This window comes from Pogona vitticeps, chromosome 3 (assembly GCF_051106095.1).
Source record: "Pogona vitticeps strain Pit_001003342236 chromosome 3, PviZW2.1, whole genome shotgun sequence".
Taxonomy (NCBI): Eukaryota; Metazoa; Chordata; class Lepidosauria; order Squamata; family Agamidae; genus Pogona; species Pogona vitticeps.
The window spans coordinates 132,411,843-132,429,400 of NC_135785.1; the positions used below are offsets into that span (position 1 = coordinate 132,411,843).

A 17,558-nucleotide genomic window follows, 5' to 3' on the forward strand; every position below is an offset into this window, starting at 1 on the left:
TCATCTTGGATTAGGCGACGTATTTCCTCTACCCGTCTTGAGTGATTGGTTGTCAAGGAATCCCTTCCGTGGGCTTTCCTGAACAGAAGTGGTGATTTCTCTTCTGTTCAAAGATAACATCCGGCTTGGCTTCGTCGTAATTGGGGGGGCTGGGTTCGTAGTGCGATTTTCATTACGAAAAGGATTTCCTTTACCCGTCCTGTGTGATTGGATTTCTAGGAAATGACTGTCATGGCTTTCTTGAAGAGAAGAAGTAATTTCTCTTCTGGTTGAAGGAAACTATGAGACTTTGCATTGTTTCACATCGGTGGCGTGGTGCGTCCTTAGGCGCCTTTCATCTTGGATTAGGCGACGTATTTCCTCTACCCGTCTTGAGTGATTGGTTGTCAAGGATATCCCTTCCGTGGGCTTTCCTGAACAGAAGTGGTGATTTCTCTTCTGTTCAAAGACATCAGGCTTGGATTCGTCATAACTGGGGGGGCTGGGTTCGTAGTGCGATTTTCATTACGAAAAGGATTTCCTTTACCCGTCCTGTCTGATTGGAGTTCTAGGAAATGACTTTCATGGCTTTCTTGAAGAGAAGAAGTAATTTCTCTTCTTGTTGAAGGAAACTATCAGTCTTTGCATTGTTTCACTTCGGTGGCATGGTGCGTCCTTAGGCGCCTTTCATCTTGGATTAGGCGACGTATTTCCTCCACCCGTCTTGAGTGATTGGTTGTCAAGGAAATCCCTTCCGTGGGCTTTCCTGAACAGAAGTGGTGATTTCTCTTCTGTTCAAAGGCAACATCAGGCTTGGCTTCGTCGTAATTGGGGGGGGCTGGGTTCGTAGTGCGATTTTCATTACGAAAAGGATTTCCTTTACCCGTCCTGTGTGATTGGATTTCTAGGAAATGACTGTCATGGCTTTCTTGAAGAGAAGAAGTAATTTCTCTTCTGCTTGAAGGAAACTATCAGACTTTGCATTGTTTCACATCGGTGGCGTGGTGCGTCCTTAAGCGCCTTTCATCTTGGATTAGGCGACGTATTTTCTCTACCCGTCTTGAGTGATTGGTTGTCAAGGAAATCCCTTCCGTGGGCTTTCCTGAACAGAAGTGGTGATTTCTCTTCTGTTCAAAGACAACATCAGGCTTGGATTCGTCGTAACTGGGGGGGCTGGGTTCGTAGTGCGATTTTCATTACGAAAAGGATTTCCTTTACCCGTCCTGTGTGATTGGAGTTCTAGGAAATGACTTTCGTAGCTTTCTTGTAGAGAAGAACTAATTTCTCTTCTGATTGAAGGAAACCATCAGTCTTTGCATTGTTTCACTTCAGTGGTGTGGTGCGTTCTTAGGCGCCTTTAACCTTGGATTAGGCGAAGTATTTCCTCTACCCGTCTTGAGTTATTGGTTGTCAGGGAAATCCCTTCCATGGGCTTTCCTGAACAGAAGTGGTGATTTCTCTTCTGTTCAAAGACAACATCAGGCTTGGCTTCGTCGTAATTGGGGGGGCTGGGTTCGTAGTGCGATTTTCATTACGAAAAGGATTTCCTTTACCTATCCTGTGTGATTGGATTTCTAGGAAATGACTGTCATGGCTTTCTTGAAGAGAAGAAGTAATTTCTCTTCTGGTTGAAGGAAACTATCAGTCTTTGCATTGTTTCACATCAGTGGCGTGGTGCGTCCTTAGGCGCCTTTCATCTTGGATTAGGCGACGTATTTCCTCTACCCGTCTTGAGTGATTGGTTGTCAAGGAATCCCTTCCGTGGGCTTTCCTGAACAGAAGTGGTGATTTCTCTTCTGTTCAAAGACAACATCAGGCTTGGCTTCGTCGTAATTGGGGGGGGCTGGGTTCGTAATGCGATTTTCATTATGAAAAGGATTTCCTTTACCCGTCCTGTGTGATTGGATTTCTAGGAAATGACTGTCATGGCTTTCTTGAAGAGAAGAAGTAATTTCTCTTCTGGTTGAAGGAAACTATCAGACTTTGCATTGTTTCACATCGGTGGCATGGTGCGTCCTTAGGCGCCTTTCATCTTGGATTAGGCGACGTATTTCCTCTACCCGTCTTGAGTGATTGGTTGTCAAGGTAATCCCTTCCGTGGGCTTTCCTGTACAGAAGTGGTGATTTCTCTTCTGTTCAAAGACAACATCAGGCTTGGCTTCATCATGATTTGGGGGGCTGGGTTCGTAATGCGATTTTCATTACGAAAAGGATTTCCTTTACCCGTCCTGTTTGATTGGAGTTCTAGGAAATGACTTTCGTAGCTTTCTTGTAGAGAAGAACTAATTTCTCTTCTGATTGAAGGAAACCATCAGTCTTTGCATTGTTTCACTTCAGTGGTGTGGTGCGTTCTTAGGCGCCTTTAACCTTGGATTAGGCGAAGTATTTCCTCTACCCGTCTTGAGTTATTGGTTGTCAGGGAAATCCCTTCCATGGGCTTTCCTGAAGAGAAGGGGTGATTTCTCTTCTGTTCAAAGGCAACATAAGGCTTGGCTTCAATATTCGGGTTGGGGCATATGTCTCAGACCCTATCTGGGTTCGATGTGAAGGAAATGCTTTTCATGGTCTTCCCTGAAGAGGATTCAGTCAGTTATTAAGAGTCTCTCTTGGTGTAGAGAGTAGAAAACACCTCTGATAGACTGGGTTTCATTTTCCCCTTATATACCCAAGAAAATAACATTCCTTTCTTCTCATTCACCTCCATTAAGCAAATAAACCCCTCTTGTCCATCCCTCTTCACTCCCAGGACCACCCCTTTCCTTTCACACACCCTCCCGCAATGCCCCCTCTGCTCCCCGCTGCGTGCCCTGCCTACCACAAATCCCCCTTCACCCCCAACCCTCTTCTCTCTCCTCCCCTCAAGCCCCCTCTATCCCCACCCTGCCTTTCTGGCCCAACCCAGCATGGTCCCTCCCACCCACCCGGCTCTCTTGTCAGCCCCTCCTCGACACATGTCATCTAATGCCCATGGCCTTTTCCTGCCCACCTGAAGTGCGGTTCAAAACCCTCCCCTCCAATCATTCCCTCTTTGATGCGAGCCCTGCTGCCATGTGTGCCATGGCTGTGCTCTGCCAAGAAAGGGCCACGATTTCCACTCCAGGGTGGATAGTGGTTCTCACTTAGATGTAATTTTGCATTAGCAAACAGCAAAGCGTGCTGCTGATATTCCTCCCCATAGCGCTTCAAGCACACTCTGGGCGGTTTACAAGTTAATTATGCAGGCTACACATTGCTCCCCCCAACCGAGCTGGGTACTCATTTTACCAACCTCAGAAGGATAAAAGGCTGAGTCAGCCTTGAGCCGGCTCCCTGGGATTGAACCCTGGGTCGTGAGCACAGTTTTGGCTGCAGTACGGCAGTTTAACCACTGTGCCATGAGGCTCAGTGCATTAGGGTGCAAGTCTATCTGCTGTCCCAGCTTCTGCAGCTGAAAGTTGTAACAAACCACCAGAATACACTGCATGTTTCCAGCTGAACATTACTTGGGGAGGATAGATGGCTCAGAGAGTTAAATATCTGACTGAAATGTCAGAGGTTCTGAGTTCAGTTCTCCAGTGTGTGTCCGAGGTAAAGAGCCAACCTCTTTTGTCCTGAACAAACTGCACTGTCTCAGAGTACCATCAGAAGAAGAAAATGTAGACCACTTGAAGAGTATACCTACAAATCCCTGGCTAGAGTTGCTATAAGTTGGAATTAAAATGATGACAGACAATGATTATTATCGGACATAATGAGTGCCAGGGCTTGTTTATTTTATTTAATTTTACTTGATTTACTTTTCTGTACTGCAGTAGCTGGAGGCTAAATTTAGACTCTTGAACTGGTATCATCCTCCAGCCATGAATTAAAGAAACAATTTAGTTATGCTTACAAAACGGGAGCATTCCCAGAAAGTATACGGCAAACTTGGCCACCTCCCTGCTTATCCCTGCGTCCAGGTCATTTCTGAACAGATTGAAAAGTACTGGTCCCAGGACAGATCTCTGGGGCACACCGCTTTTCACCTCTCGCCATTGTGAAAATCGCCTGTTGACTGGACCTACTCTCCTGGTTTCCTGGTTCTCAACCCATTCATAAGAGGACCTGCCTTCTTATCCCCTGACTGTGGAGTTTTCTCAGCAGCCTTCGTTGAGGGACCACGTCAAACATCTTCTGAAAATCCAAATAGATAATATCTAATGGTTCGCCCACATCCACATGCCTGTTGACCTTTTCAATGAATTCTAAAAGGTTTCTCCCTGGAACAGATGTTGGGCTAACTGGCCTGTAGTTTCCCGACTCCCCCCTTCTTCCCTATTTAAAGATTGGTGTGACATCTGGCACTGTGACTGTTTTAAGAGACAAGGTGTATATTTTAGTTAAGAGATCAGGAACTTGATTTCTCAGTTCCTTAGTAACACTTGGGTGGCTGCCATCTGGGCGCAGTAACTTGTTGATCTTCCGTTTATCAATTAGGTCTAAAACATTGTCTTTTTTAACCTGTATAATGATTATGTATTATGATATGAATAAAAATGTGCTGTAGAACAGAAAAGATAGAATTAGATATTTTTTCCAATCCTTGTGAGAAATATGACTCTCAGAATAACAGTATGCTGCTTGAAAACCAGGATGCTTGTTTCTTTTCCTTGCTTATTTATTCTATGACAGAAATCCTGTTGCATTGTTAAACAAAAGATGTAGCATTTGGAATTGAATGGTTGTAAGTTAAGAAATCTCTGAGAATGTATCAGTTGCATGCCAGTTTGTGTAACTCAGTATCAGACTATGGAAATTTCTTAACATATAGCAGTTTACTTTCAGAAGTTATATCCTTTGCATATCTGCAGATTCCCTGCTCTGCATTTACAGGTACATTATTCCCAGTGCAGCAACAGCAAAAATCTTTTGACTTGCATATTGTGGGCTTATTGTGATGCTTTCCACGTAGCTCCATTTCATGCTGCACTCCCCTGCCTGATTGTTTTTGCTTTATTATTTGGGTTGTGTTTCTCTTGTCTGGATTTGTTATGGCCCAAACCAACCAACCAATTATTCCTATTGTGCTGATGTGACACAACCAAGCAGAATTACTGGCAAAAGTGGCAACAGAGGGAGGACAGGATCAGCAGCGCAGACAGTCCTGTTTTGATTTTCCGTCTGCTATGTCTTGCACATTCTTTTGCTTATCGGTCAAAACTTCTGTTGTCCTCTCCCACCTTACAAGCAAGCAGGTTTGGATCTGTGGATGGAGAAATGAAGCTTGGTTGTTCTGTATCATTATAACCCAAAGACTCTCCAGATTAGTCAAGGACAACAAAAGGGAGAAAGCATGAGGATTTACAAGCTCACAATATCTGGTATCACCTGATTTGTCACAGACGGTTTCCTTGCAATTTGCTGGTCATGGCTGTGGCATATCTGGAATGTTGTTGGTATAACCAACCTTGCATCAAATATGAGAGACCAGGGCTGGGGACCCTTTAGCCCTCCAGATACTTTGCATTACAAATGTCCATTATAATTTATCATTAGACATGCCGTAAGAACTACTGGGAACTGCATTGCATAATACCGGGAGGACAAAAAAAAATCCCTATCTTTTTATAGCAATTAAGCTAGTGCTACTCAGCTTTAGGGCTAATTTGCTAGAAACATTCTTATAATTGTCATCTGAAATCATAACAGAAGAATATGTACATGCATATCATTTGCATGGCTCTTTCTTTCCAGTAAATGCAAATGAATAATTAAGATGAGATTATGAGTTGTCATATCATACGGTTCTTCTTGGCACAACTTCAGCCAGGAGACGTGTGTTTCTTTCTTCCTTCGCAAACAACTCTTTGGAGAGTAGGTGTCAGATAACTGTACCGGGCAAGTTAAGTAGGCAAACAAGTTTAGCCCATTTAATTTATCTGTGTAAATCATGCCTTGTGTGGGCTTGAACATCCCTGCCTTGGCAGTAAAAAGGGAAGGAGCTTTTTCGAAGATGGGGTTGTTTGGAGTCTTTACAACACGTGGTTGTATTCTGGGTGCCGTGACCAGATGAAGTAGCCCAGTCGTGTGTGTCCTCCCCCTGTGGTAAAACATCCACCCGCACACAAAGTCACTCACTCTCTTTCTTCCTTGATTGGAAATGGAAATCGTTGGCCAGAAATTAACGCATTCCAGATATTGCCTTGAAAGACCCCTGAATACCATAAATAAGGTGTGGGCCGGGGCCGATGGGGGGGGGGAAAGAGGGGAATTCTGGAAGATTTCCCAACCCGCTTCTTGACTTTGCAACCCTTTGTGCCTCTAAGTGCTTCTCTAGAAAGCATGAATAGCCTTAGGGAGAAAAAATGTGTTTGGAAGTTGGTTAGAAAACAGTGTGACAACAGTGAATTAGAACCAGGAATCCTATCATCTTTTATATATCAAAGCATGTCTCTAAGACATGCTAGCTTTATACATTTTTCTCATAAACCAGTGTCTGAATGTGATTTCTTTCTAAAAGTAAAGAGGCTTCCACTAACCACCTTTTGATGGTCAGGGGCTGAATCCACAGGTTAAATCTACTGCTCTGTTAGCACTGTAGTGGCGGTTAGAGGTCTTGACTGGAGCTCAGAAAGCCAGCTTTGCTTCTTAGTACCTTTAATTAATTACATTTAATGTGGTGGCACGGCGGGTTAAACCACAGAAGCCTCTGGACTGCAAGGTCAAAAGACCAGCAGTTTGAATCCACGCGACGGAGTCAGCTCCCGTCGCTTGTCCCAGCTCCTGCCAACCCAGCAATTCAAAAGCATGTTAAAAACGCAAGTAGATAAATAGATACCACCATGGTGGGAAGGTAATGGTGTTCCGTGTCTAGTCGCGCTGGCCACATGACTACAGAAACTGTCTTTGTACAAACACTGGCTCTACGGCTTGGAAACGGGGGTGAGCCTCATGCCCTAAAGTCGGACGCGACTGGACTAATTGTCACGGGGAACCTTTAACCTTTAAATTTAGCCTTGCAGCTCCATAGTCAGTGTCAATGTCCAGTATTGTGAAATGGCTTTAAAAATAAGCTGCTTCAAGATATTGGCAAATTGAACACTTCCCCTGATCCTATGTGGAGGGACAGGGGAATGATTAATAATAATAATAATAATAAATAAATAAATAAATAAATAAATAAATAAATAAATAAATAAATAAATAAATAAATAAATAAATAAATACACCAGGCAATCAAAAATTTAAAAAAATTGACTGCCATTCTTTGGCTGGGGGCAAGAGTTCATAGAAGTTTGTAGAAAACAAAAACTCCTCCTTCTCTGCAATAGTTCCATGACAAATTATCCCCTAATTCTGAGACCTTAACTATGCAGCCAGAATGGGGTGGAATGTTGACTTCTTTTTCAACTGCTCCAGTGCCCCCCAGTGGACAAGCCATGGTGCTGGCAAGCTGCTTTTTTTCTGAAACTTGGCCTTTCTCCCTTACTCCTCCCATCATCTGGGTTGTGCTTGCTCTTTCTGAGCACGTGGAAGGGCAGGGAGTCTGTGGTTATAAAATCCAAAATATTTAGGCAGGCTACCCACGAATGGGGCAGCCTGTTTATCTAAACCAATATTTTACAGTCATTGCAGTAGTTTTGACTGGCTACCATAGGCTAGAATCAACTTAAGTTAAATATATACACAAAACAGGGCAACCTGACAGCTGCTCCAAAGAGGTTTCTGCAATCTAAACTTTGAGTGCAAAAAAGCTATTCATAAAAAAGATGCTTCTGTTTAGTAATGGCAAGTGTTTGTTGATTATTCTGGCTTGTGCAGTTGGCTGCCAATTAGAGTACTCCAGCAGAAGTTAAAAAGTTACTTTTAAGAAGAATGAGTGTAGTTACAGGATACAGCTAAGCAACAGAAGGATAGTGCTTTGGGACAGCGGTTCACAAATATATATAGACACAGAGAGAGTATATTCCTAACAGTGTTGTTATTGCATGCCATTGAGTCACCTCTGACTTAGTACATAAAAATAGAGTTTAAGTTGTAGGCATGCACTTTCATTTGAAATACAGGAGTACAATATGTTTTTAGAGTAAAAACTGTTTTGAAAGTAAAAAAGAACAATGAGAATGTGTTGAATTCATTCTAAAAAATATAATGGCTTATAGCCTTAAAATAAGGCACAATAAAACAGCAGAAAACAGAAATATATCTCTTACAGTATTGAAGTTTTAAAATGTAAAAACATGTAAAGTTTATGCGCACACACACACACATACACTTAGCTCTAAGCATTTTTAAACACACAGAAAAACATTTCTAAATAAAGCTCACCTATTTACTTTTTTTCAGTTTAAGTGAAATCCAGACTTACATCACAAACCTCTGCTAGTAAACAGCCATAGCAATATATGTGCACCATTTACCCATTAGATATCAGCATTTCCTATTTTCAAGGGAAGGATTCGTCTGAATATGCGAAGAGGTCCTCACTGCCGCCTCTCTTCGTGCCATGGAAAACAATTTACCCATGTTGACCAAAGCTTTCCTCTTTAGACGGTCACTCCAGATGCAAGGAGACCAACAAGGGCTAGAAGTCTCGCCTTCCTCAGGCATTCAGTTTAACCCTTTGCTGAACATCTGGATGGGGCAATTATGACTGAGCTACATTTCAGATTTCTCTACAGTATATGAACTGACAACCTATGTCCTCTATTGCAGTGATCCCTAACCTTTTCCAAACCGTGGACTCTTTGGGGGGACAGGGCACCTGTGGGGGTGGGTGGGCCATGTGTGCAGTGGGTGTGTGTGCATGTGAGGGGGAGTTCATGCGGGGGGGGGCAGGAGATCTGTTTCCACGGCCCGATCCTGACAAGGCCACAGCCAGGCCATGGACCGGGGGGGGGGGGTTTGGAACCTCTGCTCTGTTGGCTCAATACTGGCAATCGAAAGGAGGGACCAGACAAGCAAAAAACATCCAGTAGTAATTCACTGCATAGAGCAGCACCTCTCTTCAATATAAGAAAATAAAATTTCAGAACCACAAGGAAGGGAGATCAGAGGCTCAAAGGAAGGATGGAACCCCCCCAGTAGATGACAATGGGGGAAATAACATGTATGTGCCCAGCCAGAACTTAGCATGTTAGGAAAAGCACTTATCTGCATTGATGCCCTGGTCCCTCTGGGATCCAGCCAATCCTTTGCAGAACTTGAAGAGTGACTTTCAAGGAGATGGCTGAAGCCGTTCATAGCCGAGCAACCATATCCCTGATAAAAAGACATGAAATAGGTGTCAACATCCTCTCTAGGATAGACTACTTTGGACATGGCTCATTCATAGCAATTGTACCTACAACTTTGCTCAGAGCTGTAAGGATTATTTTAAAGCACCGTATAAAATATAGAAGCAATGTGGAAAACAACTTGAAGAAATTAAAAACTTTTAAAGTTGCCTGGAATTATTGCAACAAAGAAAATACCTACACTTAAGGTAATCAGATGAAATTTTGAAATGCTTGTTCATGATTGTCTGATTTCATTGTGGAACTAAACTTTTACTGGGGTAATGTCAGCTATGATGAACCTAGGAAACCTTTGTCATCTATAAAGGCGTCTCTGATTTGCCCTTAGGTCTGCTTTTAAGTTGGCATGTAGGGGAAATTGTACTGAGCTCTCCCAAATAGGGTCGGAACATAGTCATGGTCCGTGCTGGCCGGGGGATTTTTTGAGGCACAATGAGAAGAGTAACAATAATAACAACATGTTTTCCAAGTTCTGTTCATGTAGGCTATCATTAATTCATTAATTAAATCATTCGTTCATTCAACTGGGATGACCTTGTGGGTCAGGCAGATGACATTAAGGAGAGACACTCTGACAAGTAACATGGGCCCACACCACAGAGGGCTTTGTATGTGATTGTCAGAACCTTGAACCTAATCCAGAACGCAATGGGCAACCAATGGAGGCGAGCTAGACGTGGAGTGATCAAATTTACTTGCAGCAACCATCAGTCTGGCTGCCGCATTCTGGACCTGCTGAAGTCTTCAGATCAGGTTCAAGGGAAGCCACACATAAGGCCATTGCAGCAGTCGATGTGGGAGATGACTGGGGAAGACACCAAAGTCCTGAAGGAGTCCTTGACTAGATAGGGGCAACATTGGGTGATTAGCCTAAGCTGGTTGAATGCTGATCTGGACATGGTTGAAATCTGGGACTCCCAAGAGAGAGACAGGTCCAGAAGAACACCCAACTTACGCACTTGGTCTCTAAACTGGAGGTGAGTACCATCCAGCCTAAGGACCATACCCCCCAACCTATCAGAGGTCTCCCCAAGGAACAAAATCTCTGTTTTGTCTGGGTTCAGTTTGAGCCTGGGTCCATTCCAGTACTGCGACCAGGCAACGCTCCAGCTTCCAGACAGCATCCACTGCAGAGGGGTTAACAGAGATATAGAGTTACGTGCCATCAGCATACTGATGACGCCTTACTCCAAAACTCCTGATGACCTCCCACAACGGCTTAACATAGATGTTAAACAGCACTGGGGATAGTGCCGATCCCTGAAGAAGCCCACACTGAAGGGGCGAAAGTTGTGACAGCTCCTCCCCATTGTGGCCTGAATCCAGACTGGAAAGGGTCAAGGCAGTCCTGCCCCTCCAGGTATGACTGCAGCTTTTGGATAGATTTTCACCATGAAAATAGGTATCAGACTGGTGATTTTATGGGGGTGGGTGGGTTTTGTTTGTTCCCTTTTAAGAGCTGTCCTACACCTTTTTTGAAATGTTGTTGGGGGACGTCTTCTGTTTGGCACAATTCAGTGGGATTCAAAAGTAGTTGTGTGACAGTTCGTGAAGGCCAGTGAAGGCTCATCAGCAACCTTTCAGGGTGAGGCAAATGCTGCGCACCAGCTCACCACCGCACCGCGACTGTGCTGCGCATCGAGGACTGGTGTTGCCACTGCTGCGGCTCCACAGATGACTTCTTCCACCTTTTGCTGAACTCCCAGCGGCTGCAACAATCAGCCGAGGAAGAGACACGAACAGCTGACAGGTGAGGACCCTTGGCTAGGAAGCTGTGAGTGACTCTGGCCCCCCCTGATTAGCGGTGAAGAGGAGAGCGGCAGGAGCAGCGAAAAGGGGCAGCAAGTCACTCCGGCACCAAGGCTGGTCTCCAGCCCTTGTCCATGGTTGGGAAGTGGAGAGCGGCTATGTGACCACATTCTGCTGAAAGAATTGATCAAGGGGCATTTGCTGTTCGGTAGGTAGGAGTGTGTTAAATGTCATGTCGTTCCTCCCCTCGACTTTATCAGACCCTTTGCAGTCCAGTTTATCCTACACCAAATGTGCAGTGTAACAGGGATACCTTTCAAAACACACAAGTAGTTAGGTAGCATAGCATTCATCAAATCAATCTTTGACAGCTACAACAGCCCTGTAAGGCGGGACATCCGGTCAAGGATCAACCCTGGCCCCCTCCGCCGGAAGGGGCGGGGTTTTGGGTGACGTCAGGGGGTTGTGGAGGCCCCCGTCGACCTATAGGAGGTTTACCTAGAGTTGGGGGCCCCCCGTGACCCTAGGGAGACCTGAGGATTGGCTCCTGAAGGGTAGGGCCAGCCTGCTTCCTTGTAGACCAATAGGCGCCGTTGGAGGGTCTGTGTAGAAAAGTGGGTGGTCCTAAGGCATGCCCTGAGGCTTCCTGGGTCTGAAACTCCACAGCGGCGAATTCGGGGCCCTTCTGCACGCACTTGTCGCTCTTTGCAGGGGCTGTGACGCTTTGGAGATGATGGCCAACAAGGAAACCTGGAATAAGTTCAAGAGTACAGACAATAAAAACCCACATTTGTAGTGAAACTATTTTATTTATTTATTTATTTATTTATTTATTTATTTATTTTTATTTATTTATTTATTTATTTATTTATTTATTTATTTATTTTATTTAATTTATATGCCAACCACTCTACCCAGAGACCAGTCTAGAGTAAAACATTTCCCACATTTTATACCCATGGTCTTTTCCTAGAACCTGTCTGTGTGTGTTTTTAATTTTCTTTTTATTATATAAAATCCATCCCTGTTGATTTAACATCGTGTCACCTGGGTACAGCTAATAATCATTTGTTAAAACAAATACCATATACATGACACTCCTAATGTATACAACATCCTTCTAACCATTGATAGAACAAGGCCCATGTTTGATAATATTTTGTATCTTCTTTTCCTTTGATTTTCAGTGTTAGTCTATCCAACTCGGCGCTGTCCGATATCTTTTTAGTTACTGTATTTCTTGATCTGTAGCTGTTTCTTCATTTTTACCAGTACTGAGCATACGTATATAAGCCTCGCATCTGTTGAAATATGCAGTAATAAATATACATTTTGTTTATCAACCCTTTTTTGGTATTATACCTAACAGAAAGAGCTGCGACCTAAAACCTGCATGTTTTTGGATTTTTTTCACAAACCATGTGTGTATTTTGTTTACGTGTGTGGGTGTGTGTATTAAACCCCCTTTTTAAGGGTCTAGGAACCATCCCCTAGTTTTAAGCCAAAGGATTCAGACAGAGTTTGAACAGCCATTAACAAGCCACAAAAGACAGCTTTCATAATGCCTACAGACTTTTGAAAAAATGGTGTGACTTAAAGACAATATGTAACTATCAAAAAAACAACAGGCGGCTCTGTAGACCAACGGGTTTGTTTGAAGGGATTGTGTAGAAAAGGGGATGGTCATAAGGCATGCCTGAACAGGCCTTAGCCGCTCAGAAAGTCCCACAGCCGCGTTTTTGGAGAGTTCTCCGGTGTTGACCTTTCTTTGCAGTAGAAACCTGCAATAAGTTGAAGAGTACAAAAATAAAAAATAAAAACCCACATTTTAGTAAAACTGTTTTAAGACTGTCCAAAGTAAAACATTTTCCACATAACAACACACAAAATAGACAACACTCATAAGGACTACACATTTTTTAAAAAAGCTTGCAACTTAAAGACAATGTGTAATTATACAAAACATCAGGCGGCCCCTATAGTCCAACGGGGAGCGATTGGAGGGGTGGGGTGGGGTGGTTTGGTTTGGTTAGAAAGGGGTGTGCCATGTCTCGGCATGCCCTTAGGTTGCTGAAAAGCCACGGAGGTGTTTTCGGGGCCATTCTGCGTAGCTTGTAGCTCTTTGCAGAGATCGCTGCATCTTGGAGGAGATGGAGGACAAAGAAAACCTGATCCCCGCAACAAGCCAAAAGGATACAGGGAAACCCAAAAGGCATTTGCGACCTCTAGGTTACTACCATGGGCCTGTGGGTTTTTCCCAGCCCTTGTGTCCCTTAGAACCCCCTCCAAGGCCCAGGGAGAGCCTGCCTGAAGAAAAGCTAAGAAGAAAAGGCAAGTCTGCAGAAGACCTCTTTGTCTTTACCGCAAAATCCAAACAGGAAAGCAGAAGAAAGATGGCCTGTACTCTAATGGGGGGTGCTGAGGAAGATGAGGAGACTACAGAGCATCAAGTCAATGAGTCTCAAGTCAACATGGTAAGATCAATTTTCTAAAAGACGTAGCTAGGGTCTGTTATAAGGGCTTTAAAAAGCCATAGTTAGGGGATTTGTGCTAGGGTTGGGGGTTTAAGGTCCTTTTAGAAATGACTAAAAGCTTGTTTCATTTTCAATCACAGGAGAGCTTGTTTCAAGCTCAAACACAGGAGGACCCTGGGCATGATGATGATGGGCTTGAGTGCGACTGCGGGTATGGGCCGCACAGAAATTACCTGAAAGAGGCAGACGACAATGTTTCGAACGCATCCACCGGAGAGGGTCAGGCTGTTGATGATGAGAAATCGCCCTGCAGGAATATAGAAACTGTAAATCTGTCCTGTATTTCATGTGTTTCTACAAACCCCTGAGGTTTAGATGTATGTTTTACAATACCCCTTATAATATACTGTTTTTAATAAAGTTTTTATTCTACCATAACTTGTGCATATTTGTAGATATTTATAACAGGTTAAAACAAAATTAAGCTAATCTGAATGTCATGTGGTTATACTAACCTGGGTTTTAGAGGATTGCTTTACAATATACTTTTAATAGGTCTTCTAATAAACAGGCTTTTATTGTACCATACCTTGTGTATATATGCATACATTTAGAAGAGGTTATTTCAGACATTTGAACTCACGTCAGCTCAGGACCAAATAGGTACAAAACCGAACTGTCAAAAGGGGGTGCCCCAGAAAGATCTGTGAGGGAGTGCTAGCAGTATATGAATGAAACTCAGTTTCAATATTCAAACTCCTCAGTGCTTTCCTGCAGCACACAAAGGGAAAAGAAGTGTTTGTTTCTTTGCAGAGGCACATCTAGTATAAGTGAAACTCCAGCCATGGCGCATGAAAAAGCAAAAAGCTACATAACCTAGCTTTAACCAGTAGCCCTCATAAAAGTAAGAACCAGCAATCGTTTGTCTAAGGCTTTGTCCGATTCATGAATTCCACAGGTTAATAGAGCTGTAGTGATGAAACGTTTTGAAAAAATTGTTCATAGTTATAATATGCCAGCTCTCACTCAGAGTTTTGATACCCATCAGTGTGCATATAGAACAAATAGATCAGCGGGGTGGGGTGGGGTGCTGCAGCGTTTTAATTTTTATTATAACAGCATACTGTATTGTCACACGTGGTGCAGTAGAGGAATTATGTACAGCTGATTTTGTGGACTTCAGATCGGCCTTTCATAACAGCCACCCTCAGAGGCTGATGGTTAAACTAGGGGGCAGTGCATGACATTTATCACTTCTATGTGGATCGTTTGTTGTTGAGCCTGTCCAGCAGACAGTACATTTTTCCTGCAACACAGAAAGGGAAAAGAAGGGTTTGTTTCCATTTTCCCCCTGAGGACAGTCAGACTGCTAGAGTAGCTCAAGAGGACAGGTATTATACCATCTCACCAGCGGGGAGTTTTGGTGGTCTGAACGCAACCCTCTCTTTTAGGGCAGCCAAAAAACAGATCAGAACATTGAAGGCAGGGGATGCTTCTCAAACGGTTTTATGATCAAGAGGCCTATACAGTGTATAGAGAACACTACAAAAACCCCACATTTTAGTAAAAGTAATTTAAGACTATTCAAAATAATTTTTCCACACCTTTTTACAACCAAACCAGCAAGGCTGCTGTTCTGTGAGAGGTAGTCTAAATTCTGAATTAATATAAATAATAGTCACAAATAACTACAAAATATCAGCTGTAATTTTATGTTGGAGTTATTTCAGCCTCATATGATGCCTTTTAGTAGATTTTGATTGGGAGATACCTTTCTGGGGGTGAGGTGGCTATCAGTAACCAAAGGCTTCCAGGCCTTTGCTACCCTGGCTCTCTGTTTATATATTTTAACTCTACGCAGTGGAACTCCAGCAAGGCCTTTGGATCAAGCTCTTCTCATGTGAACACAGACAGAGTCTGGGAAGCTGTGGAGCAGATGTCTCCACTGAGATTCACAGAGGCTGCCAGGAAAGAAATACTGACTACCGTTTGAGGCATTTTAAAAAGAGATTGAGAATAACATTTCAGATAGATGGATTGTCTAACATTTCCAAAGATTTTGTAGAATTGCTGTTACATTTTTGCTTTGTATCCATCCACTTCCCACCACTAACAGAAGTGACTGCATTATATTTTAAATGAACTGCATGGCATATGTAGGGGCAATTCGTCTTCAGGCTACCATAATATGACAAGAACTGTACTCTGAAAGAATCCTGCTATTGTGGGGTTGATACAGGGCCAACAGGCTAAAAGAAATTACTCAAGTTTTTGTTTTAAATAAATCTTAAGTGCCAGAGCTAATTTGCAGGTGCTTCCCTCAAAATTTAGAACAATCCTGTAAGATAAGTCTGTATCATCATTCCATTCTACAAATATGAACTGTAGCTGAGAGAGGTGGTGTTCCTAGGAGCACCTAGCAAGGTGAATGTTGATTTGAACCAGGGGGTGTCACACAATTGATATCCTAAGAAAACAGGGCACTGATAAAAACAGGATAATAAGCATACATCTAGAATATCTCCTTGCTTATAAGATATTTGGAAATCTAATTTTACTTAAATCACGACTTCCCCCATTTTTTATTCCTTAACAATGCAAAAATCTGCAATAAGATGAAAGCAGTAATCTCCAAGCAAAACGCTGAATTTTCTTGGGTATTTTTTCACCATTAATTCATTACTAAGCATTTGTTTGCATGTTTGATTTTTACAACTAGGTCAAGCTAATAACATAGACTTTTTCCTTGCAGGAAAGAAGTGCAATAGAAAAGTAAAAACTGTAACAATGTAAATGGTTTTACCTTTTAAAAGAACTTCCCATTACCTGATTTTAAAGAGCAAATATATACAAAAGGATGAGAAAAATCTAGAAAATAAAAATCTAGAAAATAAAAATCTGGAAAGAGCTTTCCCAGTAACATCCCTTAATATTTAAAAGATATGTACATCTGGAAAAAAGGTGAATTGTTTTCTTTATTTTTGCTTTTTGTAAACTTTGTCCAATATGTTTGTCTTTCATAGGAAATAGTGGGCAATTAATATGATTTCATATAGTGTTACAAAAATATTCTGGTTTTGCCAAAATAAATCCAAAATGCCAATTGCCAGGTTCAGACAATAGAAAGATTGAAGTTGGTCACAGAGACAAAACTATTCACAACGTTCACTGACTTTAATTTACTCAACAAAAAGAACATCATACTAATGCAGATAACATAACCTATTTGAAATTCCACTGGCTTAACTAATTCTAATGTAAACATATAGAACGGGCGGGGGGGGATATAGCGAACCTCTACTTCCGTAAATTATTTCCGAAGCAAGGAGACACACAAAGAGAAATGGGGGTATGGGGGGGCACGCTGAAACATAAAGAACAAACAGAAGGTTGTAACATTTTGTGTGTGCCAATTAATGAATCAGCAGCATGGAACTGTTTAAAGAAAGAAGTCATAGGGGTATAATCTGCTTTATAGTTAAGAGGCATAAAGAAAGCCTCTTCTTGTTTAGAAGACAAGATGCCTTGTTAAGCATTGGTAAGAAAAGAAAAGAAAAAGGCCCACGTTAGTGGAAAGAGAACTAGGAGGCACAATACGTGTATGAAGAACAGTACCCCTATAGCTCTGCCGCTTCTCTCTGTTGCAACATCTAGAAATGCCAACTGAGGATGCGATACAAACATGTTGTGACTTTTTCTGCTACTGTTCTTTTTCTTTTGCCATCTATGAGTAGGAATGGCCATATATTTTGTATTATTAGGGGGTTCATATATTTTGTATTATTGGAGGGTGCAAGGCAGAAAGAAGGAGCCAATCATAGGCTACTGTTTTCAGGGGCAGCTATGTACATGCCAGAACAATTAAGACCTGCCTTAGAATGTGATTGGAGGCAATCAAGCCTGTTTATTGATGGGGGAAAGTACCTGTTGGTCCCCAGTACAGTCCTAGAAAACTCTGCAGGTACAGAGCTATTGCTAGCAGTAGGGCCCTCCTAAAATGGCAATGCCGGGGTGAGCCTGCTAGGTCTTGTAGTTCTACACAGCAGACACAGTCTCAAGAGCCCTCACAAGACTCAGAACCTGTGCAGGCTCCTGAGAGCTC

General features: G+C 42.7%; 1 protein-coding gene and 1 long non-coding RNA gene across 2 annotated transcripts; one reads left to right on the top strand and one right to left on the bottom strand.

Annotated features, from left to right (window-relative positions):
- Positions 1 to 3,726: 3,726 nt before the first annotated feature.
- Positions 3,727 to 11,575, bottom strand: LOC144588266 (uncharacterized). The gene is made up of 2 exons (XR_013543756.1): positions 11,481 to 11,575; positions 3,727 to 9,198 (listed from the first exon to the last, which is right to left on the bottom strand). It is a non-coding gene; the product is annotated as an uncharacterized LOC144588266 (long non-coding RNA).
- Positions 11,576 to 12,966: 1,391 nt separating this feature from the next.
- On the top strand, positions 12,967 to 17,260 carry LOC144588262 (uncharacterized). The gene is made up of 2 exons (XM_078390745.1): positions 12,967 to 13,456; positions 13,597 to 17,260. The coding sequence occupies exons 1-2, from the start codon at positions 13,133 to 13,135 to the stop codon at positions 13,822 to 13,824; spliced, it is 552 nt and encodes a 183-aa protein (XP_078246871.1). The 5' UTR covers positions 12,967 to 13,132; the 3' UTR covers positions 13,825 to 17,260.
- The last annotated feature ends 298 nt before the right edge of the window (positions 17,261 to 17,558 follow it).